Genomic DNA, 13,122 nt, shown 5'->3' on the forward strand with positions numbered 1-13,122 from the left:
ACGTGTCCACATGCTGGCAGCCATATTGTACTGCTAGCTGGTTTGCATAACAAAAGCAGTCCCTGCTAAATGCAGACGGTATCCCCGTACATGTAGCATATTGACCTCATGTGCCCTTTTGAATTCTCTGTACGCAAACAGCGTACGTAGTTACCAATGCATCGGCAAGAGGATACGTTTGCCTGCAAACCAGAGCCAGTACTTCGGACGGTGGAATAAATAAAAAATCCAAAGCTACGTCCATTGAATGGCACGGCCAAGGCAGTGAAGGACGTTGCCTGGCTTGAACTTGCAGAGCTGAAGCCCAGCTTAGTACGTCGGACACCAGTTTGTAATGGTATTTCCGAGTCGTTCATATCCGTTCCATGAGAGGAACAAGTCGAGCCGTCCCGTCAAAAATACGTTCTCATTTTCAGTCACGCACAACTGAATAAGTGACTTTCGTCTCGCACCATCGGCATATCTGCCAAGTCGTTTGCAAGAGGTAGCCTTCTAGATTAGCATTGCCGAGTTGGTCAAGTTCGGCAGCAATCTGTATAGTGCCAGGCAGCCAGTACGTCCAACTCCGCCAGAAAACGTCACCATGCTATCCTGCCAAGTCCGCTAAAAAGCGGTAAAAAAAAACCCAGCCCCCCTCGGTGTGGGGACTGGCGGACAGGTTTCTGCACCTTTCCCTGTCCTTGGACTCCCTGTGAACCCATTTCGAGAGCAAACGCCGTTCCTCGCCCAAACCTGTCCTCGAACGACCCCTAGCGTGAGCAAGGGTTTGCTACACGTAGTTCCGTCGACTAGGCAGGAAAGGGGGTACCAAAATGGAGCCCGATTTCCACCGCCTTAGGAGGATAACGGCCGTGGCTGCTCAGCTTCTAGCTACACCGAATTTCAAGCGGATTTTCACCGACTTGGCAGGATAATGAATGTTAAAGTTGAATATGTTGCCGTAAACAATCTCCGGAGAGTTTTAAAATTTTACAGAAAAATACGGCATGCTTTTTCTACCATATCTTTTCGGTTTATAATTTGTTTTTTATGAAAATAATAACTTCCCATGTGGACAAATTTTGTGTCGCTTGTGACATTTATTTCTGGCCCTCATTTCATTAAAACACAAAAGACGTAACTCTTCAAATGTTAAATGGTGACTTCCTACTGTATAGCGTCAGAGGTAAAACACCAAAAGGTAACGCAATAGTGTTGTGGTCCTCCCTCCTGTCAACAGTTGTGGTGTATTCAAAGGGTGAAATTTTCAAACTAACTGAATTATGCAAGACAAAAAATGCAAACATACATTGTATAATAAAGTCTTTTAAGGATACTTTAATATTAATTTTGAAACATAGCAAAACTTTCTTTTTCTTCAAATTCTGTGTACATGTATTTTTATGCGGATGAATTTTTTTAACCTTAATTCTTTGTTTTACCACTGTTTTCAATTTTCCAAGAAGACAGTCAGATACAAATGCTAGCAGGTGATGCATGAAAAAAGAAATTTTGCATAACCTTTTGAGACTTGGGCTTTGACATAATTTCCATTTCAAAATATGGTATTTAAGCGTTGCCAAGGGAACACAAGAAGATTAGATTCTATTTTTTCTACAGGACGGTGCAATTATAGTTGGTGGGTGTACTCCAGTTTGAATGTGTATTACCGATAATGGTTCATACATTCACTGTAAAAAATTAGAAATATTACCATGGATGTAAGATCCAGGAAGCCAGGTTTCAATGGCCTTGCAATGTAAGGGGTAACTTTTTCAATATGCAAAAGTGATGTATTCTGGCAGCAGCCGAGTTGAAAGATTGTATCAAAGAGTGAGATATCATGATAGCATGTCTTTCAGATCTTTCCAGAGTGAGATTAATGCCTTCAGGGTAAATTGCCAGGAAAAATGAAAGCCCACAAAATCATGCTTCATTTCAACAGGCCATACTGAAATTGCAAGAAATACATGTATGTGCGCCATCCTCACTTAGAAGAAATTTTGTTTTCCCTTTAATTAAGAGAACCAACCAGTCTCTGCACCAAACGATCGTACATTCCAGACAAATTATGTGTGCTTTTGCTCTTTTCAAGAACTTTATATCGACAGCGATGTAGTCTGTCCTCTTATGTTTATTCTGGGCAATGTTTCTTTGTTTACAAAATAAAGTGGATGACATATACATGCAGTTTAGTCACATGTTATGACAGTAATTGTTCTGTAGCTGCTTAATCTCCTTGCATATGATTTGCTTGATACATGTGCATCTTCAGTTTCTGTAAGGAATTTTTAGACCATTCCCCTTTTGAAATGGAGACTAAGAGAGTCAGGGGTGTGCGGGTTTGCGCAAAATTCATACTGGAGAAACAAATTACCCAATGTTTACTGTGTACTGACACGTGAAATTCAAAATGGGGCAATCCATGGTTAACTTTTTGGAAAAAAATACAATTTTCAATAAAAAAATAAGCTGGTGAAAATTCTTTGTACTTCTTGAGCTTCAAAATGATCCCAATAAAGGTGGGAGGCCACAAAAGTATTGTAAAAGAATGAGATTTTGATATCTGTCCAAAAGGCACATTCTTCGCCTCAAGTCTGATATCATTGAGTTGTTAGAGAAGTGACTGAAATCTTGACTTTTCAAATAAGTTTTGATAAATGTGCTGAAAGCAACAGTGATTGAGAAGAAAGATGCTGAGAAAGCAGATGGTTTTTGGTTTAGGATGGGATTTCAGAAAATTTTAAAGAGATTTAGGATTCTCTTGTTGTGTCACATTAGTTCCCTCCAGTACAATATCATATCAATCATGACCAGGTAACAGATACATTTAGTTACAGTGTTATGGTGTTCCCAGTGTGAATTGTGTGAAAGTGCTGGTTTTGGTAAGGTTTATGGCCATTTAAACCATTTTCCTGCCACATAGTATCACTACCTTATCTGCTAAGTCAGTAAAAAGTAGTAGTGAGCCAAAACCATACGTATTTTCACCCACTTGGCTTGGTCTATTATAGCAGCTTTACTTTAGTCTCTGGAAATTGCATTTATAGTATGAATGTTTTCAGCGGCCTTCAAATGTTCAATATTTTATTAAAATGCACCATATTGGACATATTGTGTTTCAATAGTGTTAACCATCTTGACCTGATGGTGAAATACAACATTTTCTGTGTCAGAGTTAATCAGATATAGCAAGTTCTAGAATGCCACTATCGTTGAATTCATATCCCTGCATTAACATACACCATCACAGCAACACACCAGTCGTTCCCAAGCCGTCTGATCTTCCCAGATCATGATCTGATTGTCGGGAAGAGTTCACAAGTTTTTTCTTCTTCCACATCAACTGTGCATACACGTGTACACTGTATGTACACTGTATGTACACTGTATGTACACTTTATTCTTCATTTCGCTGTTGAAGACAATAGCAGATCAAAGTTCATTCATGCGATTCAAAAATATTTCTACTTTGTGATTCAGTGATAAGATGAGTAACTTGACAGTAATATATCCTACAGTGTATGTGAAATGTTTATTCAGATGCGGGCAGCTTATGTAGCATGATTTGAAATCTGTCTTCTTAGAATAAAAAACAATGAATTGGTCTTGCAGTTTCAGGTATTTTATGTTTACTAGATTTAACGTACTCGTCCGAGTATAAGCCCCTGCTCGTGTATAAGCCCCCCTACTGATTTCAGAGGATTTTAGAAAATGCATTACATCCGTGTATAAGCCCCTACCCTAGTGTAACTCAAATACAGAAAGGTTAGGAGAGGATATTTGGTCATTTAACTTGGTAAAATTACTTTTAGATAATAAAGAAACAATTAAAGATGTTAAAACAATGGGAAACTGGAGTTCCCTTGACAGCATCGTAAGGAAAATGACACGTTTTTCCAGTACTATCTTGATTCTTTGACTCTGCTCACCCCCGTCGCCTAAATAGAAGTGTCTCACTCACGTCGGCCATTGTTTATTTTCATTCATGGCCACGATGTTTTCATGCTTGAAACATGCAGTTTCTTTTGTTGAAACCATTATCCTATCATTTGTGAAGACTTTTCCTGGTGACTATTACAATTTTCACTGCTATGTTGTTGTTTTCACAAGATTAGACAGTTTGATACTGGAATATTGAGTGGCCTTTCCGTGTAGGCAATGCATGCCTGTTCACATTACTGTTTGATCAGCAGCAGCATATGACGTCTTTGTTTCAAGTTTGGGTTTTTTTTCGAAGCTGAAATTTCACCAAAATATCACTTCTGTATTCAGAGATTGTACAATCAATTTCTTTGGATGTGTAAGTCGATTTTGAAAGCGATAGAAAGATCGAGTGGTGTTGACAAAAATCGTGCATAAAATTAGCATAAATTAAGCGTCCATGCCAGATAACATGGGGTTGCTCGAGTATAAGCCCCTCCCCTAGTTTTACCGCTGTTTAGTGTTGCTGAACCGGGGCTTATACTCGGACGAGTACGGTAGTATTTAACCAACACATTGACACTCTTACCTGCAAAATCACTCTGTTTATGGTTTTAACCACAAATATGTATTTCATTTTGGAAGTGGCTATGAGCATTGCTGTCTGTGGCACATGGCAAAGAAAACATTGACTATAGAGTAGTTAGTGGTGGTATCTTTTTCTTTTTTAGTGTGTATTCAGTAGATGTGTGCTTCCTTGAGTGCCAATTTAGGAAGCAAATGGAAAGATAAGCAGATTGATATTAATTTATTGGAAGATATAAGGGTCATCAAATATTATCAGTGAACATTTGACTAAGTAATGGTGGCGATCTTTGACCCCATATGGCCAATGAGTCTGCACAGTCCTGGCAGTCTGTCTAACAAATGTCCTTTACTTTGCTGTGAAGTTTTCACCAGAATTCTGAAAAACATCTAATGTAATATTTATATCTTTCGTAATGTACAACCACCGTCCTGGGCTATTTCCCCTATATAGAGTGTCAATGTGGAGACCTTCCCTTGGTTGTTTATAGTGAAGAAAACCAAGTGAAGGTTTTGCAATTTGCATACAATGGTGGAATTGGCTTGCCGCTGTCCACAGCAGTATACTTAAATAAAGTAGTTCCGGCTACCATTCATATGAGACTTAACACATGACACCATTCATATATATATATATATATATATATATATATATATATATATATATATATATATATATATATATATATATATATATAGTGCTTGATGCTGAGGAGAGCGTTATAAAATAAATCACTTCAAGTGTGTGTGTGTGTGTGTGTGTGTGTACACACAGTGTGTGTGTGTGTGTGTGCGCGCACACACACACACACACACACACACAGTGTATGTATGTATAGCCACAATTGTGCATAAACCTTATGTACATGGCTTTATAGCTGTGGTAATATCCTGGATAGCACTTACCCTTACATAGATAAAATGGTAAGATGCAATTGCATATCAATAAATGGAGATTTGCAATATTTTACTGTCCTTGCAATTGAGTCAACATACTGTGATCACGTCATGTTTTGGAAGTTCATGTTTTGGAAGTAATTCTTTTAGACAACCTCCTGAAAAGTCCTTGAAAATAAAATAGAGTCCTAGAATATCATTGAGAATTGATATCCTACTCGTGAGTTTTTAAAGACGACAAGATAATATGTTATAATATCCTAAAAATTACATGATACACGGTATTGGAAAATGGTGTTTTGGACCTAAAAGGGTCCTTGAAAATTGCTGAAAAGTACTTGAATTTTATGTATGTCCATGTGCGTATGGACCCTTTGTAGAATACATGCGTAATTCTATAGTCTCATAAAATGTTACATCTTTGATTGTTCACCAATGTGGTTTTGTATAGAGAAAAAAAAGAGAAAAAAATGACTTCAGTTCTGTACTTTCAGTAGACATGTGGTTATTTTATATCCCATAATGCAATGCTGGATTTGTGTACCATTTGTCGTGTTTGGTATATGTATCTGTATCTTTTCAATTTGACATTTTGTGAAAGAATTAATGGTATTATGAGTTTCCAAGCATTTATTTGAATCATTGTGGATTGTTTATGTATTTCCCGTTTCCATCTTTCTCAAGCAGTGGTACTGTCAGACTTTGAAACCGGAAACCGACTATGGATTCGGATATTGTAAACAGCACTGGGAGTGCAGACCATGTTGAGATGGATGCCACAGAGACCGTCGATGACCAGGCCTATCAACCAACCTATGCTGAAGCTTTTCCTCCATTGCCCACTGCCGTGACGTCACAAAGTGGATCCGTATCTCCAACCTCCACGATGACCGCCGCCGAGATCGTTGCCAGCAGAGGTTCCAGAAGTCAAGGATACCCAACCAAGATGGCTGTCAAGTCTTCCACTGTTACTCAGGTAAGTCATAACAGCCACATGTTCAGATTTCACACATTCCCATCTACCACCGGTATTTCTGTCTTCTGTGCCAGCCACAGCATTGTCATCATTGTGATTTCACTAGGTTTACTGTTCTAAAGGTTGAAGTCCCTGGCAATGTTATTCTGAAAAATGCCATTGGAAAATACTGGCAGAGATACAGGTTAAAGCCTAAAAGTTACTCCATGATAGACAATGTAATGCTCAGAGCATGAATTCTTGTGTGTGAGGGGTTGACTGCAGTGCTCAGAGCATGAATTCTTGTGTGTGAGGGGTTGACTGCAGTGCTCAGAGCATGAATTCTTGTGTGTGAGGGGTTGACTGCAGTGCTCAGAGCATGAATTCTTGTGTGTGAGGGGTTGACTGCAATGCTCAGAGCATGAATTCTTGTATGTGAGGGGTTGACTGCAATGCTCAGAGCATGAATTCTTGTGTGTGAGGGGTAGACTGCAGTGCTCAGAGCATGAATTCTTGTGTGTGAGGGTTGACTGCAGTGCTCAGAGCATGAATGCTAGTGTGTGAGGGGTTGACTGCAGTGCTCAGAGCATGAATTCTTGTGTGTGAGGGGTCGACTGCAATGCTCAGAGCATGAATTCTTGTATGTGAGGGGTTGACTGCAATGCTCAGAGCATGAATGCTAGTGTGTGAGGGTAGACTGCAATGCTCAGAGCATGAATTCTTGTGTGTGAGGGGTAGACTGCAGTGCTCAGAGCATGAATTCTTGTGTGTGAGGGGTTGACTGCAATGCTCAGAGCATGAATTCTTGTGTGTGAGGGGTTGACTGCAATGCTCAGAGCATGAATTCTTGTGTGTGAGGGGTTGACTGCAATGCTCAGAGCATGAATTCTTGTATGTGAGGGGTTGACTGCATTGCTCAGAGCATGAATGCTGGTCTATTGTCACCCATATGTTTCGATATGAAGTGGAAGTTGTGATTTTATCTCCATGAACGTAATTCCAGCAAAAATTCCGATTTTGATAGGGTGTGAAAATTAAGAAAATTAGAGTCAGATATTCTCCTTATGTCAGTAAATTCCTTAACCCTTTTCCTGCCGAGCGCCCTTGTCCGTTATTCTCCCAAGTCAGTAGAAAACCGCCCCATAATATGTGCCTGCAAAAGATTGGCTCTCCTGCATGTTATCCTGCCAGCCATTTTGGCAGAAATCGCCCATTTTCAGGGTAGTTTTAGCCGTACTTATACGTGTTAGACTTCGATAATTTCTACATGCCCGTAGACAGGGGAAGGAGCTCAAGGGTTGCTGCAGAAAAAAATTGAGGTCACCGGCTTTGTTTGCCCCTGGGAGTGCGTCATTTTATTGCCGTTTCATGTTTATTTTTTCGGAAATAAACTCCTTCAGTATTACGTACGTCCGCTAGGCACAAACATCACCTCACTCGTCTGTTAGTCAGAGACCCTGAGGGTCGTGCTAGGGGTGCAGAAGCACCGTCAAACCTGTCCTGTTTCCCCAGGGTAGGGTCAATTGAATACGTACCTCCAACGACTTGGCAGTGTAGCACAAAAACTACGTTTTTGCCGTTGTATTAACGACATGGCTGAGCCATTGAAGCACAGCTTTACGTAGTTTTGCCAGCTCAGTTGGGAGTTGGCTTACGAGTGTTACCGTTCATTACTGACTTAATCGAGTGGTTCTCAGTCAGGTACGGGTTTGTACCGACATGGCTTGGGCTGCAGCTAACCAGTGATAACCAGTCACTACCCCCAAGTCTTCAGTTCACTTTTGCGATGCACGGGTGCAACGCAATATGCTTCCATTGTTCTAGCCATCGACGTGTCCACATGCTGGCAGCCATATTGTACTGCTAGCTGGTTTGCATAACAAAAGCAGTCCCTGCAAAATGCAGGCGGTATCCCCGTACATGTAGCATATTGACCTCATGTCACCTTTTGAATTCTCTGTACGCAAACAGCGTACGTAGTTACCAATGCGTCGGCAAGAGGATACGTTTGCCTGCAAACCAGAGCCAATACTTCGGAAGATGGAATAAATAAAAATCCAAAGCTACGTCCATTGAATGGCATGGCCAAGGCGGTGAAGGACGTTGCCTGGCTTGAACTTGCAGAGCTGAAGCCCAGCTTAGTACGTCGGACACCAGTTTGTAATGGTATTTCCGAGTCGTTCATATCCGTTCCATGGGAGGAACAAGTCGAGCCGTCCCGTCAAAAATACGTTCTCATTTTCAGTCACGCACAACTGAATAAGTGACTTTCGTCTCGCACCATCGGCATATCTGCCAAGTCGTTTGCAAGAGGTAGCCTTCTAGATTAGCATTGCCGAGTTGGTCAAGTTCGGCAGCAATCTCTATAGTGCCAGGCAGCCAAGTACGTCCAACTCCGCCAGAAAACGTCACCATGCTATCCTGCCAAGTCCGCTAAAAAGCGGTAAAAAAAACCAGCCCCCCTCGGGTGTGGGGGACTGGCGGACAGGTTTCTGCACCTTTCCCTGTCTATCGACTCCCTGCGAACCCATTTCGAGGGGAAAAGGCGTTCCTTGTCAGAAAACCTGTCCTCGGATGACCCCTAAACGCACAGGGGATAGCAAAACGTAGTTCCGTCGACTAGGCAGGAAAGGGGGTACCAAAAAGTAGCCCGATTTCCACCGCCTTAGGAGGATAACGGCCGTGGCTGCTCAGCTTCTAGCTACACCGAATTTCAAGCGGATTTTCACCGACTTGGCAGGAAAAGGGTTAAAGAGCCATGAAATTGAAACACAATTTTTTTCCTCCAACTTCCTTCAGTGATAGTTTACACAGTTGTCTTTCTAAACCAAGAATAAAAATTGGGGTCACTGTGCAAAATTTGGTATCAGAGATAAATTACTCAACATTTACTAACATATGAAATTCAAAATGGCCGCTATCCCGGTTTACTCAATGGGGAAAAATATATTTTCAATTTTCACAAAAATGAGCCTGTGAAAGCTTTAATTACTCCATGAACATCAAAATGAACCCCCACGAGTAGTTGACCAAAAAAGAATTGTAAAGGTTTGAGAGTATGAATATCTGTCCCTGAAGTGCAACAAGTAGACTACGTAGTGTTTCAAATATTGGCATAGATGCTTGTAAAGATTGTTTTGTGGTGGAAAACTTTGTTTAATGTTGTTGCTAACTATTTGGACTTTTATGTTATCACAGGTGTTTCATGTACCGTTGGAAGAGAGGCGATACCGTGACTTCACAAATGAACAACGATTTGGAGAGGCAGAACAGTCTAACAAGATTTGCTATGAAATCATGCAGAAAACCGGTGAGTAGGATGCATTTACTGGTCTTATAGATTGTATAAGATCTGAAAGACGCTGTCCTTGTCTTATAAATTGCGTAAATCAAATCTGTAATGCTGCATTTGACCGGACATGTCCAATGTTCCTAATCTCCCAGGGAAGGCAACAACTTAGAAATGTGCAGATTCCTTCATTACCCAGTAATCTTTATGAAAGTCAACAAAAGCTGTCTGCAATACACTCTATCAACACTGCCCACATTACCAGCACACCTTTGAAGTGTCCAAAGACAACATTGCTTGCAATGTACCTTAGAGCAAACAGGATTTCTTTGCTTTTAGGTGATTTGGAAATTACTTTCATGTCAGCCCTTGTACCAATTATTTTTGTATGCCAAAACTATGTGACAGTATTTTATCTACACCAAACAATTCATCTCTCTACAGAGAATTCTCTATTTTTCTGTATCACTTGCCATGAAGAGCACCTTTGAACAAAGTTTTTAGTCAGTTATGCCTTTACATTTGTCGATATCAAGTAAACTTTTCAAACATCACCAGTTTTTGTGATTCAAGTTGTTGGTTCTTCACATGATGAAGGAATCCTCACAGCTACGCAACTCGATGACTGAAATTTTTTCTGTCCTTTTTCTGAGCAACAAATGAGATGGATTTATGTCTTTTTATCTTGCATTTATTTTATGCATAGGAACCCACATTGAAATGAGTATGTCTAAAGACCAGAGTCTGACTATCATGGTAACCGGCAAGGCAGATGCAGTGATGCAGTCAAGACGTGAACTCATCTCAAAACTCCAAACACAGGCCAACGTATCTCTGCCAATCCCTAAGGAACACCATCGCTTCTTGCTTGGAAAAGGAGGGTCAAAACTGAAAGAATTGGAATTGAATACTTCAACGAAAATCAACGTACCTCGCACCGAAGACAACTCTGATCAAATTAAGATTATGGGCACAAAGGAAGGAATTGAGAAAGCTAAACATGAAATACAACTCATTTCTGAGGAACAGGTATGTTCAAAGAACATCTTTTCAACTTTCAGGTAGTATGTGCCTAGAAAGTAAAAGACTTAAACTTTCGCTCAAATTTCCCTCAAGGAATCTGTCAACCATTCACTTTCAAAATCAAAAAATAAGTCGGGGGTCACTGGCAAATTTTGGAACTAGAGAAACAATTTACCCAAGATTTACGGATATTTGAAATTCAAAATGGCTGCCATCCCTGTGTTAACTCTATCGAGAAAAGTAAAATTTTTGATTTTCAAAAAATTAAGATGGTGAAAAGTTTTCATATCCTTTTGTGTCATAGCCTTTTGTTTTCCATTAAAATTGTAATCTAGTAAGTAAATTTCCTGGCAAGGCAATCTGACACCTAGCCTAGAATCTATTCGTCCGCTTGCCTCCGTACCTTCGACCCACTCGCGTCTAGTCTCGTGAGCAGTATTTCAAGCTTGAGTCGTAAAAACTGCTCATTTGAATATCAATAGTCGCCAACTCAGACCGTGACGTCACTAGCGTCCCTTGCAAAGTCAAGGTATTTGTATTGGGCTTACTTTGATGTAAAAAATAAAATATGTTTGACCTGACATCTGTGACGTCGATTATTGAACCATTCTTTTCAAGGGTGGTGTCTTCACTAGGTGCTGTATGATGTTAGTTCAAATCCAATCAACAGAGTATAGAATCACAAACCGTTTGGAGAGAGAGAATAAGAAAAGAATTCAACATAAGATTTGAGAAGATAGATACATGATTTGGCAACCCTGGTACCATTTCTGGTGGCCCCTAATATAATGGCATTTATATCCCATTGGGAACCCCAGTAAAATTTAAATACTAGTAGGGTACTCCCCTGAAACAGGAACTACAACTATAAAAGCCGGATTATGGTAAATCTATGCAAATATACGAAAAGCCACACTACTGATCAGACGTGCTACGCTTGGTCCCAGTATCCCTTAGCTTTGCCATGTTTCAGGTGTTAATTGTCATTGAATCATGCTGTTGATGTCTTTGAATATGTAGCAACCAAACTTGAGTAAAAAATAAACTGAAAAAATGTTCTTTGTTTTGTCGGAGAACACTTATGTTTCAAAATGTGTTTCCTGTACGACCATTTGACCCCTATTTGCATATGTCACGAAAGTGCCCATTACGATTATTCCAATTTATCATACGGTCAAAGTAATGTTACTGGAGAATTCAAAACTCCCACCCAGTGTATGCCAATGGCTGCATCATCAGTAATTCCCCATTGTGCGCCCACAGTCCTGTAACTTCCCGTTTGACAAAAACACTCAATAACTGTACGTAGCAGCTACATTTAGTTACTGTGATTCATGGTTGTCTCCTGTTGATTTTCTTTCAGTCCAAACTGGCATTTGAACGTCTCAAAGTGGAGAAGGCATTCCATCCATTCATCTCGGGACCTACTGGCAAAAACGGACCTCCTGGCAAATACGTCCAAGACTTGATGGATCAAACCGGAGCTAAGATCCATGTACCGCCTCCCAGTGTTCATAAAGATGAAATTGTTGTGTCTGGCGAGAAGGAAGGTGTCATGAAAGCCATACAGTCTATCCTGGCAACTTATGAAGAAAAGGTTTGTTTCATCGTGAAACTTGCACTTTATGTAAATATGCATCTCAAAACCTGAAAAATTTAACCCTTTCAACGCAGTGGTTTGAACCAATACCATTGTTTTTCATGGTAAAGTTGGACCTCTACACAGGGAAATGGGGTGAAAGACTTAAGCCTTTCACCACAGTGGATTCAACCAATCCCATTGTTTTCTATGGTAAAACTGGACCTCCAGACAGGGAAATGGGGTGAAAGGCTTAACCCTTTTACCACCAAGGTTTCATGCTGAACAAGAGTTAGACATAAAAACAACACATCTTTTCATGTACATGTATTATTGCTCATTGTTTTTTTCAACTGCCTGTGAACTCAGAGCTTTCAAATGACAAAGGGCACATGTCATACAGGTTTAGAAATATTTTAAACAAGGATAAATATTTATGTGGTATACTCATTAATAAATATTCATAAGCTCAGCTAGACGATGAACTTTCTTGCTTTCGTACATAATCATGATTAAAAACAAACTCCAGTCTCGGAGGTAAATCAGTGTGAAGTAAGGGTAAGGTTTCTTACAAAACCTAAGAGTGCTAATTTTCAAAATTCAATTCAATTCAATTCACAGAAAAGGAAGACAACAACAGTTTCATTAGAAGTACGGAAATCACAACACAAGTATGTAATTGGTCCCCGTGGAAACAACATCCAGGAAATATTGGCAACAACAGGTGTATCTGTGGAATTACCTCCATCTGACAGTCCATCAGAAACCATCACACTGAGAGGAGAGCAGGACAAACTGGGACCAGCTATAACTCAAGTCTATGCCAAGGTCAGTTTCATATAATATTAAAGGGAGGCAGTCATCTGAACTGCACGTGTGCGACTTTCTTGT

At 40.2% G+C, this 13,122-nt stretch overlaps 1 protein-coding gene across 1 annotated transcript in view; it reads left to right on the forward strand.

Annotated features, from left to right (window-relative positions):
* LOC139137673 (vigilin-like) overlaps window positions 1-13,122 on the forward strand; it is a 40,722-nt gene that overhangs the window by 12,521 nt on the left and 15,079 nt on the right. Inside the window, exons 3-7 of the mRNA XM_070705884.1 lie at window positions 6,073-6,361; window positions 9,539-9,650; window positions 10,336-10,658; window positions 12,016-12,249; window positions 12,853-13,059. Coding sequence (XP_070561985.1) covers window positions 6,107-6,361; window positions 9,539-9,650; window positions 10,336-10,658; window positions 12,016-12,249; window positions 12,853-13,059 — 1,131 coding nt within the window. The 5' untranslated portion in view covers window positions 6,073-6,106. The remainder of the gene's footprint in view (window positions 1-6,072; window positions 6,362-9,538; window positions 9,651-10,335; window positions 10,659-12,015; window positions 12,250-12,852; window positions 13,060-13,122) is intronic.

This window comes from Ptychodera flava, chromosome 7, assembly GCF_041260155.1.
Source record: "Ptychodera flava strain L36383 chromosome 7, AS_Pfla_20210202, whole genome shotgun sequence".
NCBI classification, from domain to species: domain Eukaryota; kingdom Metazoa; phylum Hemichordata; class Enteropneusta; family Ptychoderidae; genus Ptychodera; species Ptychodera flava.